The sequence below is a fragment of the Canis lupus genome, chromosome 11 (assembly GCF_011100685.1).
Source record: "Canis lupus familiaris isolate Mischka breed German Shepherd chromosome 11, alternate assembly UU_Cfam_GSD_1.0, whole genome shotgun sequence".
NCBI classification, from domain to species: Eukaryota; Metazoa; Chordata; class Mammalia; order Carnivora; family Canidae; genus Canis; species Canis lupus.
Genome location: NC_049232.1, coordinates 55,519,901 through 55,538,967, shown reverse-complemented (window position 1 = coordinate 55,538,967; position 19,067 = coordinate 55,519,901). Strand labels below are relative to the sequence as shown.

Below are 19,067 nucleotides of genomic sequence, written 5' to 3'. Positions count from 1 at the left end.
CAGCGGTCTAGCGCCGCCTTCAGCCCAGGGTGTGACCCTGGAGACTCAGGATCGAGTCCCACGTCGGGCTCCCTGCATGGAGCCTGCTTCTCCCTCTGCCGGTATCTCTGCCCCGCCCACCCCCTGCGTCTCTCATGAGTAAATAAATAGAGTCTTAAAAAAAAAAAAAAAAAAGATCAGTCTCTCCCTTGTACATGGCATATTGGCTCTCAATTTCATTCTTGCTCCAGTTCCCGTTTGGCATGGAGCACAAAATCCAGTCCCCCCCCTCCCCACCTCTTAACCCCTATTCCAGTGACGTTCCCCATTAGAAATAAGGTTTACTTGGGGTTCCTTGCTGACAAAACATCGTTTTACTATGGGAAAAATTAAAGTATACAGAAGTATAAAATAATCATGTGTGTTCTCACCACTCAAGAATGTCTAATTTCCTGACATCCGACCACTAGGTTATGTGGTAACTGTACGTACACATCCTTTTTCTTTAAAAATCAGTGTCCTTCACTGGACACGTAGACTCCTATATTAATGTTCCGAGAGAGGCATCCTAGTGCGTAATTCTTCATGGAAGCGCCCCCCTCGGCAAGCGCAGGAAATCGGGAGTCACTGGTGGTGAGTCGCAGAGGATCAGAGCGAGGAGACGGAGAGCCGGGCCCGGGAGAGGAACCGAGGCCGGGAAAGGGCTTCAGGAAACCCAGCGAAACCCTCCGGGTGCCGCCGGCCGCGCCCGCTAAGGGCGCTCCCCGCTCCCCGCCCCCCGCGCATGCGCCAGGCTCTGGGTCCGCACCTTCCAGGGCGGCTTCTGCGCAGGCGCCAAGCTCGGGGACCGGAAGCGGAAGGCCTGTCGCCTAGGGTCGACACCTCAGTGAGCAGCAGCTATGCGCGGCTCGGAGGAGCCGGGGTCTCGGCCCGCAGCGACCCCGTGCGGGTGCGTGAAGCCGGCTCTGGAAACAGGTAACTTCTGACAGACCCGCGGTTCCGCACCCGAAGGAGGCCTAGGCGCAGGCCGCTGACTTGACGGCAGAGAGGGACACAAGACGCGACAAGTTGAACCAAAGTGCGTCATTATACTTATTGCGAAGCCACGGATCACGTGCACGGGCGACCACGTGATTTTGCCGAGGCGAGCGGAATGATGTCATCTCCTGTTGCGGGGTAGCTGCGGCTGGGTCGGGCTTGGCGCGGTGGCTGGAGCAGCCACGTGCTGATCAGCAGCAGCCTTTCTCGCAGAGGTCGTGCTCCTGTGAGAGTGAGGATGCGAACGCCGGTGTTAGCGGGTTTGGAATTAATAAATACGAGAGAGAGGCATCCTGTACTAAGGGAAGTGAGGCGGGAGAGACGGGAAATCTTTTTATACTGGTTCTGGAAGAGATGGGCATGAGTTTGTTTTCACGTCATTATAGAGAGAATATTAGATTAGAAGAAGCAAATGGAAGAAAATTAAAATCTGCTGTCACCCAGAGAAAACCACACTTAATATCCTGGAGTCTACTTTCCATTCCTGTTTCAGTTCATGCACGGTAGAAAAAGGGGATTATGTGACGCCACTGTTTTATGACTTTTTTTCTAAAACTTAAGTTCCCTATAAATCTATGGCCATTAATAATTTTAAGGGATTGCACATTATTCTGCGTTAAAAGAAAAAATTTTTTTAAATTTATTTGAGAGAGGGAAAGCATGCGTTCACATAAGCAAGGTGAAGATGGAGAAGCAGGCTCCCCACTGAGCAGAGAGCCCCATGTAGGGCTCGATCCTAGGACCCTAGGATCATGACCGGAGCCAAAGGCAGATGATTAACCAACTGAGCCACCCAGGCACCCCCATTTTGCTTTAGAGATGTGTTCTGATTAACCAGTTACTTACTGTTGGGCATTTAGGTTACTGCCAGTTTTCAATTGGAAGAAAATTCTTTTTTTTTTTGGAAGAAAATTCTTAAAACTAAAATGTTTGTGCACATGTTATAAAAATTTAACTTAGATTAAATTTACTAAAAGTACTGTAACTTGGTCAAAGGTTGTGCTCATTTAAAAAAAATTATTGCACAGTGCCAGATTACAGGTCTAATATTTCAATATGCAGGAAGGAACAGGGCTCAGAGGTCTACATAGCATGGAATGGGGGAGCTGTAAGTTTGAAATACTGGATGGAGGTTTATTGAATTCACACTGTAGAGAACCTTGATTTTAGTATACAGGCTGCTGTAGCAAGCCCTGTAGAGAACCTTGAATATCAGGTTAGGAAATATAACCTCTGCTAACAGAAAGGTGGAAAATTTAGCAAGAGGGTAGCATAAAATTAAGGAACGCGGAATCTGGAGTATTGATATAGTGCACAAGGGGAAGGGCCTGTAATGGGGACATGAATTAAGACAAGGTTAATTTAACAGTCCAGGCAGGAAGGCAAAAGGACCTGAACTATCTGTCAACACTAAGACATACAGTTAAACTTTGTGTATAAAAACTCTGCATTAGGGCAGCCCGGGTGGCTCTGCGTGCCGCCGTCAGCCCAGGGGTGATCCTGGAGACCTGGAATCGAGTCCCATGTTGGGCTCTGTGCATGGAACCTGCTTCTCCCTCTGCCTGTGTCTCTGCCTCTCTCTCTCTGTCTCTCTCTCTCATATTAATAACTAAATAAATCTTTAAAAAAAACTCTGCATTAATAACTTGTTGGTTTTTTCTCTTACTACACAATTAATACAGTTGTATTGTTAAAATGAGGCGAAAGCCTGAATAGGAGCTTGGAAAATCAATCTTTGTTGAGCACTTTCTGTTGTACTAGGTGCTTTACATATTTTTTCTATGATATCGAGACATATTATGAGGTTCTCCCCCAAACGTTACTTCCATTGTATTCAGAGTTCTTGTTTTGGTTTCTTTTTAAGATTTTATTTATTTACTCACGAGAGGCAGAGACATAGGCAGAGGGAGAAGCAAGCTCCCTGTGGGGAGCTTGATGCACTTCTCCATCCCAAGACCCCAGGATCATGGCCTGAGCTAAAGGCACATGCTCAACCACTGAGCTACCCAGGTGCCTCTCTTGGTTTTTTTTTTTTTTTTTTTTTACCCAAACTTAGCTTAATATTGGGCAGTTGTATGCAGTTGGAAAGTGTTTGTTAAGCAAATGAAAGCAGGACACAGGGATCCCATCTTACTAGGTTAGGGGTCCTTTTTTGGCCCTTTTTCTTTATGACATTTTAATGAACACCAAAGAATTGTTTGGCCTCAGTTTCTTCATCTTTAAGGTATTTATTGTCTATTCTACGGGAACATGGATGAGGATAAACAAAAGAATGCCTGTAAACATACTTGGAAAAAAATTTAAAGTCATCAAAAACACACAGTTTAGAAGGGTCTTAGAATCATAATATTGAGAGAGAAAGTAAGTCTGAGAAGAAAACATGCAGTTTGATACCAGTTTTTATGGAGTTCAAAGGCAAAATAAATGAAGTATTATCTAGGCATGCATATTCATGTGATTACAATTATATTAAAGGGAGTGATATGAGATCCCATTCAGAATGGCACCTGTTTATCTCAGGGGGAAAGGATGGGTGTGCCTTAGGAGAAAAGCAATATAAAAGATAAAATTTGTTTGTAAAGTTCTAGTTCTTGGAATGGGTGGTGGGTACACAGGGTTTCATAGTATTATTCTCTGTTATACATTTATTACATATATATAAATAACAGTTTTTATAAGTGAAGAGTGACGAAAGGTGCTATGAGGGACAACACCAGGTCTATAATCTTACCGCCCATGCTGGTGGCACAGACTTAATGGATGCTGGAAATAAAATGATGGTCTAGAGTGTATAACATCTCTTAAAAGAAGTTAGTAAAGCTTTCATGAAATGTTAAAAAAAAAAAAAAGTTGTTTGTAAATTCAAAATGCTAGTTGTGGATACCTCGGACTTTAAACCTATATTCATGCTGCTTAGCCAAGTTTTCTTTTCTTTTTCCTTCAAGTTTTCTTCTTTTGAAAGGAATTACTACTTACAAAAAACAAAAGGGATTTCTAATTTTTGTAAAAATTTCAAATACACAAATTACAAAATTAAATAGAAGAATAATGCAAAAATCTCACTGTCCATTTTTACCACTTTACCACATCCAATTTACATGTTACCATATCCATTTTACCAAAATGTTAACATTTTGCTGAATGTCCTTCCAAATAGCTTTCTAGACATGTACAAGTACATATTTAGGTAGATGTATAAACAAACTTGCATAAGGGATTATGTTCTATCACTTTTTATTTTAATTAGTTTAGACTTAAACCTTTTTTCCATGTAACGTGAATTTTTTGAGTACCTATCCCCTTGCATACGATATAGTAGACAGTGAACATAGTAGTAAACAACATAGAAAAACTCCTACCAACATGGAGCTGACATTCTAAAGAGGCAGAGAGCTACTGGTCCATGCCTAACCTGAAATCTACCCTGTCTCTAGATATTTTAATAGTATGATACCATGTACTTTCTTTATTGCTTAAACTGCTTTGCTTCATATGTTCTGTTCTTTTTAAGCAAGTGCCTCTTTATTCGGACATGTTTTCCCCACTATCTGAAAGTAGAGCATGCCTATGAAATTTTTCGTAAGCTGAAATGGTATAATGCAGAGAAGCAATTATCATTAATTTATATGGGAAAATCGTTGAATGTTCCCAGACCCAAAAAATAACCTCTCTCAGGTTTTTCTGTTACTTTAGGTCACATCTTCCTAGGGAATGCAAAAAACAAATCCAGATAAAGCACAGATGCTCACACAGTTCAAAGCTCTGGTGGCTTGATGCTCAGATGCTGAGTGTGGTTCCTGGGGAAGGAGCTGGGTGGGGCTGATCTCCCTGCTTGGGGCACACCCTACATCTATAATAGCTTGCTGCAAAACAAATGCTGAACACTTCACTTTTTGCCTTTTTTGGTAAAATCAGATATTCTCTTCGTATTTCTTTTGATTAGCAAAAACAAGTACTGATATAGGTCTTTTGCAAATGTACAGCAGCTTAACACAAACTTGAAAAGCATGAGGGTGTATACACCTCTGTCTCCTTATCTTTCATTTTTCTTTGCGTTATCTTTCATACTCCAGCCAATTGAAATAGCTTGTTCCCTGCATGTGCTATGGCACTTCACATTTAACTTTGTGCATGTTATTCTATTTTATTTTTAATTTTTAAAAATAATTCATTTATTTTTTTAAGAGTATGCGCATGCCCAAGTGTGAGTCGGGGGAGGAGCAAAGGGGGATGGAGAAGGAGAGAATCTCAAGCAGACTCCATGCTCAGCCCGGAGCCCAACTTGGGGCTTGATCGCACAACCCTGAGATATTGACCCAAGCTGAAACCAAGAGTCAGATGCTTAACTAACTGAGTCACCCAGACACTCCAATACTCTTTATTTTAAATACCCTTTTAGCCCTGACCAAAGTCACGTACCTTAGAAATGGTAACAGAATTTGAAATATGGTCATAGTAGAACTTCTAAAAATACCTCCTATCTTTCTTAGACCTGCACTCTTTCTGGCTATCTAATGGGATATAATAATGTCTGTGTAGTTATGAGGCTATTTATATGTATTCATATTATATGAATCATTTTTAATAGTTGCGTAACACTTGGTAGATGTTAAAACTATGAAATCAGTGCATTGAAGAAAACATGTTTTCCTACATTTTTATTTGACATTTTGACTAATGATTTCTTGCCTAATTTTCTTCTGTAGGGAATCTTTTAACTGAGCCAATTGGCTATTTGGAATCCTGTTTCTCAGCGAAGAATGGTACTCCAAGGCAGCCATCTATTTGTAGCCATTCGCGGGCTTGTTTGAGAATTAGAAAGAGCATCTTTAATAATCCTGAACATTCTTTGATGGGCTTAGAACAGTTTTCTCATGTTTGGTAAGTTGTTTATAGTTAGAAGTGGTTCTTTGGGCCAGAACTTGCCCTTGAGTAAAGTACTCCAGGTGAAGGCAACCTTGGGAGTCTGCCATCCAGATCACCTTTATCAGTTGCATGGAACTCCCATACCACATTCATGCACGTGACTGTATATATAACTTGGGCACCCTCATGGAAACTGGGGATCCACTGAGGCGGCACATTCCATTTGCAGTTGGTTCTAATTGTGATGAATTCCTTCCATTGAGCTGAAATCTATATACCTCTTGATTCCGCCTATGGGTCATTATTCTATCTTCTGGACCAGGAGACAGTGAGCTATAGCCTGTAGAATCCATCTACATCCTATCTTTGTAAATAAATTTATGACAACACAACCACTTCCATTCATTCTATCAATACATTCCATTCCATCAATACAATTGTGCATGGCTGTATTGTGGTATGATGGCAGAGTTGAATAGTTACAACAGAGACTGGTTGGCCTGCAAATCCTCAAATATTTACTGTATGATCCTTTACAGAAAAAGTTTGAGACTCTGCTCTAGATCCATGAACAATTAAGTCTATTCTTCCTAAGAGACAAAAGAAACTTTAAAAATCTGGATACTCTAAAGTGTTACCTATATTAGGACCTGTGTTATACTAGTGTTATTGTCACTTGGAATTCTGTCTCTGTCCATTCTTCTCCACTCCAGTATCACCAGTATGACTTGGTCTGATTTTATTAGTGAAGACCTAAAATTAAGTATCTATTCTGAAATAGCTTATTTTTGGTGTTAATTTGGAGATGTGGGTAGAGTAAAAACAACATGTTATCTGATCTAGTTTGTGTGATCTTGGTTGAATTAATTAAATTAAAAACATTGCTGGTATAAAAAAAAATGGATCCAGATCTATATAAAGACATTTTTCTGATTAAAAGAAAGAAGAGAGAGATTTTTTTCTGTATTCCTCCTATTTTTCTTCTATCTCATCCTCACCCCAACACTCTTTAGGGATTTTTTTTTTTTTTTTTAGGGATCATTATTTTTAATAGCTTGGCCTTTTTCTTTTTTAGTACACATAGAAGCATAAACATACACATTGGGAGTGGGTATTTGTTTTAAACAATGGAATATGTTTTCTTAACAGTATATATCATGACTGTACATACAGATTTATCTTTTTTGCTTTAATGGCTGTCTCATTGCAAAATATAGATATACCATGATTTTACCACTTTTTTGTTAATGGATAGTTATTTTGCTATTATAGTAATACTATAACAGACCTTCTTAGACACGATTCTTGGCACTTGTGCATTTTTACAAAGAGGTATCAGAAATGGTTATATTGAGCTAGAGGGTGTGCATATTTATAATATTGGAGAGCTACTGCCAAATTGTGCTCTAAACTCAATTTATATATCAAAACTGTATGAAAATAACCTTCTTCCTACATTCTTGTTAACACTATATGTTACAGTTTTTCTACATTTTTGTCTGATAGGGAAAAACCATATTTTTTTAAGAGTTTATTTATTTACTTATTTGAGAGAGAGAGCGTGCACCAGTGTTTGCATGGGGAGAGGAGCAGAGGGAGAGAATCCCAAGTAGACTCCACGAGGAGTGCGGAGCCTGACATGGGGCTCAATCTCACAACCCTGAGATAATAATCTGAGCTAAAATCAAGAGTCAGATACTCAACCGATTGAGCCAGCCAGGTGCCCCAAGAAAAATAGTATTTTTTTTTTTTTTAGTTAAATGTCTTATTAGTGAGGTTCAACATTTTTCATTTGGTTGCTGCTATTTCTTACTCTTTTATGAATTGCTTATTCATGTTCTTTGCCTAATTTCTTTTGAGTTGCCCTTTCCTTTGTGATTTGTAGGAACACTTTGTATACCACAGATATTAACTCATTGTCCATTGTACATGCAGCAAACATTTTCTCCTGGGATGACATTTTGTTGTCATAAACTTAATGATTTAATGAGTTCATATCTGTTCTTGTTTCTCTTCATGGCTTCCTGCTTTTATGTGTTGTTTAGGAAGGCACTGCCAAGACATTTAACATTTCTGAGCCTGTTTTTCCTCATTCTTAAAGTAGGGGATAAATGACAAATCTTAGGCTTGTCAGGAGAGTTAAATGAGTATAAAACGTCTAGCCGATTGGAAAATAGCAGGCACTTACTCCATAAATATTGCTTATTCAGATACTTGACAAATATTATTTAAGTTCCTACCACATGCCAGTAATTATGTTAGGAGCAAAGGATATAGAGATCAAACTCTGCCTTCCTTCAGGGAATGAGAATAGCTTTGTTTCTTTCCCCACTGATTACACTGTAATACCATTGAAAGCATTCTGTTTTAATTTGTGGGATTAAAGATTAAAGATTTTTTTCTCCCATCAAATCATTATGATAAATTAACTAGTATTCTCTTCTTACTTGATGGTTTGGTTTATTTTCAATAGGATTTTGTTTGTTTTTCACAAAAATGGTCATTTGAGCTGTAAGGCGAAAGTGCAGCCTCCCAGGCTGAATGGTGCGAAGACTGGAGTTTTCTCCACAAGGAGCCCGCATCGTCCCAATGCGATAGGATTGACCCTGGCCAAGCTGGAAAAGCTAGAAGGTAACACTTTCCGTTTCTACGTTTGTCTTTTCTTTCTTACCTGAAAGAAGTCTTACGAAACCAACCTAGTATTCACTGGCTGTTGTTATTCTGACGAGTACCAATGGTGTTAACCCCTGACAACCACCAGACAAGGAAGAACACGAAATGACTAAAAGAATGTTACCATTTGAAATCAGCTCTCATAAGATGCTCAATTTCATTATCAACACATGTAGTAGAACCTATTACATTATTTAAAAATAATGTATGACTTCATAATTATTAAATTAGTACTTTCTCTGACTTGGAATACAATAAACACAAAATTATTAAAAAATAATTGGACACTTTCAGAATTAACACATAGTAACTGGTTGTATGTGTAGATATGGTAAACATGTGGGGTGGTATTATTTCTTCCTTGCATCTTTGAGGAAATGAACATGCATTGTGGTTCTAGTACAGCTGTTAACTCTGATGTGTGGTAGAGGGTCTGCGATGAATCTCACTATAATACCATTTAAACACCTATCAGATTGTGGAAGTGCCTGTATAGAATACCAGATTAGTTTTAACTATGTTCATATATAATCTAGTGACCAAGCCATACATTTTTTTGAAGCATCCCATTTTTTTAAGTATAATTGACATACTAGTTTGAAGTGTACAATATGATTCAACATTTATATACATTGCAAAATGATCACCACAATAAGTCTAGATAATCATTTATCACCATATAGTTACAAAAATTTTTTTTATGATACGAACTTTCAAGATCTACTCTCAACAACTTTCAAATATATAATACAGTATTATTGAGTATAGTCCCTGTGCTGTACATGACATCCCATGACTTACTTATTTTGTAATTGAAAGTTTTTACCTCTTGATCCTCTTCACCCGTTTCACCTGTCTCCCTACCCTGTTCCCTCTGGCAACCACTGATCTGTTTTCTGTAGAATAGAGTTTTGGTTCGTTGGTTTGTTAGTAAAGCATCCTGTTCTTAAATCACTCTGACCTAATAAGCACATTTGTTAGAGAGGTAGAAGATGAAGTAGCAGGTAGCCTGAGAGTTGGGAGACCATTCCAGGCTTTAGCTTGCTTGTTTGTAAAGTAGGCAAAGGAGTAAGACCTGCCTTCTCTGGGACTCCAGAGTACTTTTTTAAGGATCTTAGGAGGCAGAAGCTCTAAGAGTACTTTTTAGGCTCTTCTGTGCTAAATAGGTAAAACCAGGTATTTCGCTTGTTTTTTGCCAGAACTTGAAATCCCTCCCCTGGGTTTTATTCACGTGGGCCTTGGGTAGGTTTTCCAGGAAAATTCTGTAGCCAGTCCAATGTGAGCTTTATCAAATTGTGATGGCTGACCAGCTTGGGTAACAGTACGGGAACATTTTATGATCATTCGTGCAACCCACACATATTTTCTGAGCACTATGCATGTGCCAGGGATTGTTCTAGGTGCTTAGGGTGTAGTGGCAAACAGATTAAATAAAAATCTCTGCATTACAGAAGAACTTAAAATTCTAATTGGGTATATCAAATTAGAAATGTAAAAGGCAAACACAATAACACTGGAGACATTCTCAACAAATGATGTTATGGTGACTATTAGTGTTTGTGTGGTGCTTTACAGTTAAAAAGAGCATTTGTGTACATTATCTCACAGTGGCTCTTTGGGTTTGATGGAGTAGCAATCCCCCTTTTATGGATGAGGGAGCTGAGGCTCTTTGATGTTTGATAATTTACCTCATTGTATCCAGCCAGTTGGTTGTGTAACTCGATATCCCATGAACTTTTACATATACTACAATACTTTCTTCTTCTGCAGACATTGTTAGGCATATCCATTAGGAAGTCCAAAGTCATTATGCCAGAGTTCCAGGTCATTCACGGTGAGCATGTTTTAGAAAACAGAGTCCTTTGTTAGTCATGGTTTTCTTAAATGAAGACAGAATGCAATGCGATCACATGTAATTTTTGGATTCTCATTTGGCCAGTTTCCCAAGAATCAAGTTAGTTGACTCTGCACCAGTAGCAGGAACTGAACATGCAGCTGTATAAGTGAGACAAAAGACTTGTCCTTAATATTGGGCAATAGTGACTTATATTCTCCTTAATTGTTCGAGTCTTGATGGATGGATTAGATTCCCATTGCTGTGTAACAAATTACCACACACTTAGTCAGTTTAAATAATACTACCTCTTTGAAATATTATTATGTTTCATAAGAATTAGTGTAGAAGTATAGGAACAGCTTAGTCCTCTGCTTAGGATCTTATCAAGCTGCAAATAAGGTGTCATCTGGAGTTTCAACTGTGGAAGAATTTGCTTCCAGGCTCAATTACGTTGTTGGCAGGATTCACTTTCTTGTGACTGTGGGACTGAGAGCCACAATTGCTTGCTGGTTGTTGGCTGGTGGCTGCCCTCAGCTCCTAGACACTCCTGCACTGCCTTGCCACATGGGCTTTCCTAGTGTGACTGCTTACTTCATCAAGCCCACAAGAAGAATATCTTGAGTGCATCTGTCTGCAGGCACAGGAGCCTTAGGTAATATAACATAGTAACCGGAGTGATATCAAGTCACACTTGAGAGATGGGGATTATACAAGGGTGTGAACACCAGGAGGTGGGCATCCTGGGGACCACTGTAGTGTCTGTTTGCCTGGAAACAGTGGAAATCCTCATTGTTCCCACAGATATATTGAGGACTCTGATGTGCCTGGGCCAGAGTTAGAAGCCCCAGTGATACCACTGCTATTCAACATAGTACTGGAAGTCCTAGCTTCAGCAATCAGACAACAAAAAGACATTAAAGGCATTCAAATTGGCAAAGAAGAAGTCAAACTCTCCCTCTTCGCCGATGACATGATACTCTACATAGAAAACCCAAAAGTCTCCACCCCAAGATTGCTAGAACTCATACAGCAATTCGTAGCGTGGCAGGATACAAAATCAATGCCCAGAAATCAGTGGCATTTCTATACACTAACAATGAGACTGAAGAAAGAGAAATTAAGGAGTCAATCCCATTTACAATTGCACCCAAAAGCATAAGATACCTAGGAATAAACCTAACCAAAGGTGTAAAGGATCTATACCCTCAAAACTATAGAACACTTCTGAAAGAAATTGAGGAAGACACAAAGAGATGGAAAAATATTCCATGCTCATGGATTGGCAGAATTAATATTGTGAAAATGTCAATGTTACCCAGGGCAATATACACGTTTAATGCAATCCCTATCAAAATACCATGGACTTTCTTCAGAGAGTTAGAACAAATTATTTTAAGATTTGTGTGGAATCAGAAAAGACCCCGAATAGCCAGGGGAATTTTAAAAAAGAAAACCATATCTGGGGGCATCACAATGCCAGATTTCAGGTTGTACTACAAAGCTGTGGTCATCAAGACAATGTGGTACTGGCACAAAAACAGACACATAGATCAATGGAACAGAATAGAGAACCCAGAAGTGGACCCTGAACTTTATGGTCAACTAATATTCGATAAAGGAGGAAAGACTATCCATTGGAAGAAAGACAGTCTCTTCAATAAATGGTGCTGGGAAAATTGGACATCCACATGCAGAAGAATGAAACTAGACCACTCTCTTTCACCATACACAAAGATAAACTCAAAATGGATGAAAGGTCTAAATGTGAGACAAGATTCCATCATAATCCTAGAGAAGAACACAGGCAACACCCTTTTTGAACTCGGCCACAGTAACTTCTTGCAAGATACATCCACGAAGGCAAAAGAAACAAAAGCAAAAATGAGCTATTGGGACTTCATCAAGATAAGAAGCTTTTGCACAGCAAAGGATACAGTCAACAAAACTCAAAGACAACCTACAGAATGGGAGAAGATATTTGCAAATGATGTATCAGATAAAGGGCTAGTTTCCAAGATCTATAAAGAACTTCTTAAACTCAACACCAAAGAAACAAACAATCCAATCATGAAATGGGCAAAAGACATGAAGAGAAATCTCACAGAGGAAGACATAGACATGGCCAACATGCATATGAGAAAATTCTCTGCATCACTTGCCATCAGGGAAATACAAATCAAAACCACAATGAGATACCACCTCACACCAGTGAGAATGGGGAAAATTAACAAGGCAGGAAACAACAAATGTTGGAGAGGATGCGGAGAAAAGGGAACCCTCTTACACTGTTGGTGGGAATGTGAACTGGTGCAGCCACTCTGGAAAACTGTGTGGAGGTTCCTCAAAGAGTTAAAAATAGACCTGCCCTACGACCCAGCAATTGCACTGTTGGGGATTTACCCCAAAGATACAGATGCAATGAAACGCCGGGACACCTGTACCCCGATGTTTATAGCAGCAGTGGCCACAATAGCCAAACTGTGGAAGGAGCCTCGGTGTCCATCGAAAGATGAGTGGATAAAGAAGATGTGGTTTATGTATACAATGGAATATTACTCAGCTATTAGAAATGACAAATACCCACCATTTGCTTCAACGTGGATGGAACTGGAGGGTATTCTGCTGAGTGAAGTAAGTCAGTCGGAGAAGGACAAACATTATATGTTCTCATTCATTTGGGGAATATAAATAATAGTGAAAGGGAATATAAGGGAAGGGAGAAGAAATGTGTGGGAAATATCAGAAAGGGAGACAGAACGTAAAGACTGCTAACTCTGGGAAACGAACTAGGGGTGGTAGAAGGGGAGGAGGGCGGGGGGTGGGAGTGAATGGGTGACGGGCACTGGGGGTTATTCTGTATGTTAGTAAATTGAACACCAATTAAAAAAAAAAAAAAAAGGAAAAAAAAAAAAAAAAAAAGCCCCAGTGATGCAAAGATGAGTCAGTGCTGAAGGGCCTACTCCATTGTCTAGGGAGAGAGACTCTACTAGGTCCTTGCCAGACCATGTGAAAAGGGATATAGCAGAGGTTTGTACATAGGTTTCTCTGTGGAACCCAGAAGAAAGAATACTTATGTGTGAAAGAGCCAGAAAGGCTCTGTAGAAGAGGTATTATAGAAGAGCCTTAAATAACATGTAGGAGTTTGACAGGTAAAGAAGAGGATGGGTTTCCGGGTAGAATGAAAAGGGTGTGTTGGCACCAGGTATAAGAGAGCCCGGTGTGTAAGAGAATTATGAGTAAGTTTGGGGAGGCATAAACAGTTGGTGTTGGTTTTTAATTATTTGCACTGTTCTTGATTGTTACTGTTTCTAAGAGGATATGTTTTTCACATTATAGGTGGAGCTATATACCTTTCTGGAATTGACATGATTCATGGCACACCTGTCCTAGACATAAAGCCCTACATAGCTGAATATGACTCACCTCAAAATTTGGTTGAACCTCTACAGGACTTTAATTTACAGAAAAACCAATATAAACCCAAAAATACATCTCAGTCTAATGGCAAGATTGACAGCTATGACCAGCGACAGATCTCAAGGTGTGATAAACCACAAGCCTATAGTCACACTAAGGAGAAACCTAAATGTCCTGAAGATAGAACTTCAGAAGACGATATGAAACGTGACAACTCAACAAAAGTCCAGCAAAACTCCCCTCAGCACAGGGAGATAGCAGCAGATTTGGGCTTAGAATCAAGAAATGATGAAAGTCTGAATGTTGTAGAAGAACAAATTGGCCCATATTGCCTGGAGAAGAGCTTTTCAGACAAGATCAGGCACGTTCAGGGTGGTATGGCCGTAGATGAGAAGAGCTTTTCAGAGGAAGGTACAGAAAAGAGGCTAAGGAGTGGGAAAGAAGCAGTGGTTCCAAAAGGAAATAGTGCAGAGTTGCAGCCCATGGCTCTTCACTGCCCTTCCAGGATGGCTGGTGCAGCCCCCCACAGCATGGTCCCTGCCTGGGTGAGAGAGGCCCCTGTGGCCACCTTGGAAGTCCGGTTTACTCCTCACGCAGAGATGGATCTTGAGCACCTCAGTTCAGAAGGTGAACCAGGTTCTTTCTGTTTCTTATGTCTGAATGAGAGCTTTAGCCAAATTTGGTATTTCTGAGGGCAGTTATATAGAGTATTTGTCAGTATGACTGGTTGTAAGAAATGTAGGAGTATAAAATTGTATTTGAGCAAAGGCACCATCTGATGACATACTTTGTTCACCACAGTGAGTCCTAGACATTCAGTAAAGTTTTTGCTGAGAATGGCTGCTGCCTCATGAAGTGGCTCATGATTTAGGGGCTCTTGTCAATCTGTTACAGTAGTTCCTTGAGTTTTCTTTTCTTCTCTCTTTTTTTTTTTAAGATTTATTTATTTATTCATGAGAGACACAAACAGAGAGAGAAAGAGAGAGAGGCAGAGACATAGGCAGAGGGAGAAGCAGGCTCCTTGCAGGGAGCCTGATGCGGGACTTGATCCCAGATTCCAGATCACGACCCGAGCCGAAGGCAGGCCCCCAACCACTGAGCCACCCAGGCATCCCAGTTCCTGGAGTTTTCAAACAGCATTCAGAAGCTAAATTCTTCTTGTTCTGTAAGTTTTTTCATGTGTTTAACTGTCTGACTAGAGAAATACCCCATCTTATTCTATCAGGTGGCTGATAGTTCTACCTCTGACACAGAGCCAGGAGTAAAAGGGAAAGAGTCTCTTAGCACAGTAATTGTCCTCATAAAAGTCCCAGCCCTAGAGACTTCACTGTAGAAGAGAGGCCACAGGGCTTTGACTTGGAGCTTGTTTACTTTAACACGTGGTTTCCCCAGCCTGTAGCAGATCCCAAGCAGCAATATAGAATGAAGAAAGGGGCTGTTATGAGGTGGCTGCAGTGATTCCAGTAAGAAGTAGCCTGTTAGTTGCCAAGGATATGCCTGATTTCATCTGCCACCCAGGGTGTGTTTCTTATTCTTTCCAAAGGCTTTATGTTTAAACAAAGCATTTGATTTCTAGATTGACCTCTTTATTTAAAAAGTTTTGTTTATGAAAGTTGTTTCATCGTTGTATACATTTGATGGGAGGAGGAAGGTCAGTTTTAAAAGAATTTTGTGATAGAACAAAGGAAGCAGTGCTGCCTGGAAGATACTTTATATTTATACTTACCCTTTGGCCTGCAGTTATCAGTGAATGCTTCCCTACTTTGGAAAGTGTTATTATTTTCAAACTATAATGCTGTATATCTGAGAGGTTACAATAAAACTTATTGATTTGAAAAAATCATTTAAAAGAGAAGTTATGAAATGTAACTATAAAACAGGAACAGCAGAATTTGGAGTCAATACAGAAACAAGAAATGACCTCAGAAAGTTTAGTCTAGAAAAGATAAAAGATACTGTAATGGTGGCAGTGTGTTGTTGGTGGAGGTGGGGGGATTGGTGCTGGAATGGAGTGCTTGTGGATAAACGAGAGGGTGAAGGATTGTGACTTGAGGAGCAGGGAGGAAATCTGGGAAGGCTTCCTGGAAGAAAGCCTGGAAGGCTTTCATGTGAGCTAAGCCTGGAAGGCTACGTAGGCAGAGAAGTGAGGCAAGGGCACCTGTGCCAAATGAATAACCAAGCAAAAGGCTGGAGCTTTTCTTACTTACACTGTTACTGAAGAGTGTGATGATTTTGGAATTCCTCTTTTTTAAGTGTGTTTGGAGTCATTTCATGAGGCATACAATAAAGGGATCTTAGCACTGCACAATTGGGCCTTGGTGGGGGTTGTTTTGTTTTGTTTCGTTTTGTTTAAGGATTCCATGTGATTTGCAGTTGAATTGGTTTTTGGTTTTTGACCAAAATGGCTTTATTTACGAACTGACTGGATATAGCCCAGAGTGATTTTTGGCTGTTTTCTAAATATTGAATTTACTTTCAGAAGAATAAGATCCACCATGACTCCAGATGATATTTTGATAAGAACAACATTGTTTAAAGCACATGCCTTCCTGGAAGGAGTTAGCCTTCATTTGGATGTATGTTATGTTGTAGCTGTTAAAAATTAAGTCACAGTTCATTTTTTTAAGTTTTGTACATAACTGTATTTTTAAGAATTAAAATACATCCATGATAATATAGATGTAGGAAGTTTTGCCACTTAACAGGATATACATCTGTTTACCTGAAATACGCACCTTTGGTGCTATGAGGCGGCCTCTTCCCTAGTAATGGCATTCAGTATTTCTTTGTTTGTTTGTTTGTTTGTTTATTTATTATTTATTTATGACTTAGAGAGGCAGAGAGACAGGAGGAGGGAGAAGCAGGCTCCATGCTGGGAGCCTGTCTTGGGACTCGATTCCGGGACTCCAGGATCGCGCCCTGGGCCAAAGGCAGTCGTGAAACCGCTGAGCCACGCAGGGATCCCCGGCATTCAGCTTTCTCAGAGTATCTATTTTACTTTTTCCAGGACTCTCCCATGTCCTTGTTCCTTAGGGAATGTGGTGTTACTTTTAACTGGGGCTGTGACGCTAGCTCTCTGAGACACTGTCCCTTGCCTATAGCTGGTGCTTTGGTTGTACGTGGGTTTAGTTTTCTTTCCTGTGGCTTTCTGAGAGTGCTGGGACTGTCATGCATTTCCCTGACCATGCCTCCATTCTGAGAAGAAAATGACAAGGAATCAAGTTAAAGGCGTCATTGAACATAGATTTTGTTGAACAAATGAAAATTTGTGGCATGTATAAGTTTACTCTAATAGTAATAAATACATTTGAAAGTGACCTTCTCTGCAACGACTGAATAGATTGCCAAACCCAGTTCATTTCATGTGAAAGTCAAGGAACCAACCAATCTCCGCATTAAAGTTCACTGTAATGAGGGATCCCTGGGTGGCGCAGAGGTTTGACGCCTGCCTTTGGCCCAGGGCGTGATCCTGGAGACCCGGGATCGAATCCCACATCGGGCTCCCGGTGCATGGAGCCTGCTTCTCCCTCTGCCTGTGTCTCTGCGCCTCTCTCTCTCTCTGTGACTATCATAAATAAATTAAAAAAATTAAAAAAAAAAAATAAAGTTCACTGTAATGAAATTTGATCTGCATCATTTTCAGCACTAAGTTATATTTTTCTCATTGCAGATGGCAGTCAGTCTTCATTTAAATATTTTCAATCAGCAGAGGAAGCAAGGCATGCCATTGAGGCTGTGTTGTCAGCCGACCCTCGGTCCATATATCGACGGAAGCTCTGCCAGGACCGCCTTTTCTACTTTACTGTAGACATAGCACACATCACTTGCTGGTTTGGTGATGACTTTGCAGAGGTTCTAAGGATCAAGCCAGCTTCAGAACCTGTTCAGATGACTGATCTTGAGGAGTACTTGGTGTCTCTGGGATCGTAAGTAGCCTCCATCATGCATTTAAAACAGCCTAATCGACTTTGAATTGGCTTTTGGATTATCTATACAAGTTAATGATGTGATGTGTTAATGAGTCTTTGCAGAAAGAACAGTTTGTGATCTCACTGCTTTGATTGATTTGGGTTCAAAATAATTATTCGAAAAACATTTTTAATAAACAGAGATACAAAATTTAGAGAAATATGTGTATGCTTTTCATTTGGTTAATATCAAAGAATCCAAAGGTAATGAAATCTCAGTGATTTCTGAAAGAAGCTGATTGTTTTTGGCACTTGGTAAAACTGGGTAGAGATCATTCTAGCAGGAACTTATAAGCCAGGGGATCTGTTCAACAGTCATACTGGTTTTCCAGTATTGGTTTTCCTGTCTGCAAAAGTTTGACCTATTTCATCATAAAAACTGAGTTACCAACATCTTAGGAAACTAACAGACCAAAAACAAGTGGTATTAAAGCTCTTTAGAGATTAAACCCCTGTGTTTTAGAGACTTTGTCATACACATATTTGTATGTATATTGTATACATATATTTAATCCCGATTCTAAAATACGGACTCTGATCTTTCTTTGGATGTCTTTGTATCAGAAAAGAAAGTCACCCCAGGAATCCAAGAAAATAACTTAATTACTGGTTTATTTCTTATTTATTCTATGAGTATTTACTGAAAGCCTATTATGGGTTAGCTTTTGGTGATAAAATGAGATAAAAACAAGATGCAAAAAAAATAAATAAATAAAATAAAAAAGATGCAGTTCTTACGATAAGTTATAATTAGAGGAGGAGGAAGACATGTGTTACAGTTAGATAAAATATAGCAATTAAGTCTGTACATGGTTCCTACGTAGTACCATGCAGGAAGTGGTTGTAAGAATGTGTTGCCTATAGGTGATTTTAATGATGTGATCCCAGATAACTGAAGATTTATGATCAGCATAACCAGATTAGACACCTGTCAACATGACAGGCTTTCCTAATCACAATTGTAAATCTTAATAGCTGATTGATCATGGTTTTGAAATGAGCACTGCTGCCTGTAGATACTTGCACAGAGTCATTTGTGGCTGATGACACTGCACTCTTGAACCAAACTGGATTGTCTTTGAGGTTACTTAGAACCTCTTGGGGAAGTATCTTTAATTTGATTTTTAAAAGCTCTTTGAGATAATTATAGATTCACAGGAAGTTGCAAAAATAGCGTATAGGCCATGTGTACACTTCACCTAGCTTTTTCCTATGGTAACTCTTATATAATAAACTGTAGTATAACGTTAAAACTAGGAAGTTGACATTGGTATAATCTTCCCTTTATT

The 19,067-nt window shown here is 39.7% G+C and overlaps 1 protein-coding gene across 2 annotated transcripts; it reads left to right on the top strand.

Annotated features, from left to right (window-relative positions):
* The first annotated feature begins 802 nt into the window (after positions 1-802).
* On the top strand, positions 803-17,939 carry TRMO (tRNA methyltransferase O). 2 transcript variants are annotated; one of them, XM_038552905.1, is made up of 5 exons: positions 803-954; positions 5,724-5,898; positions 8,357-8,514; positions 13,730-14,437; positions 17,481-17,939. In XM_038552905.1, exons 1-5 carry the CDS (start codon positions 879-881, stop codon positions 17,738-17,740), a joined length of 1,377 nt encoding a protein of 458 aa, XP_038408833.1. In that variant the 5' UTR covers positions 803-878; the 3' UTR covers positions 17,741-17,939. The 2 variants fall into 2 exon arrangements, with proteins under 2 accessions (XP_038408833.1, XP_038408834.1); XM_038552906.1 differs by having other exon boundaries at positions 920-1,057; positions 17,481-17,933.
* The last annotated feature ends 1,128 nt before the right edge of the window (positions 17,940-19,067 follow it).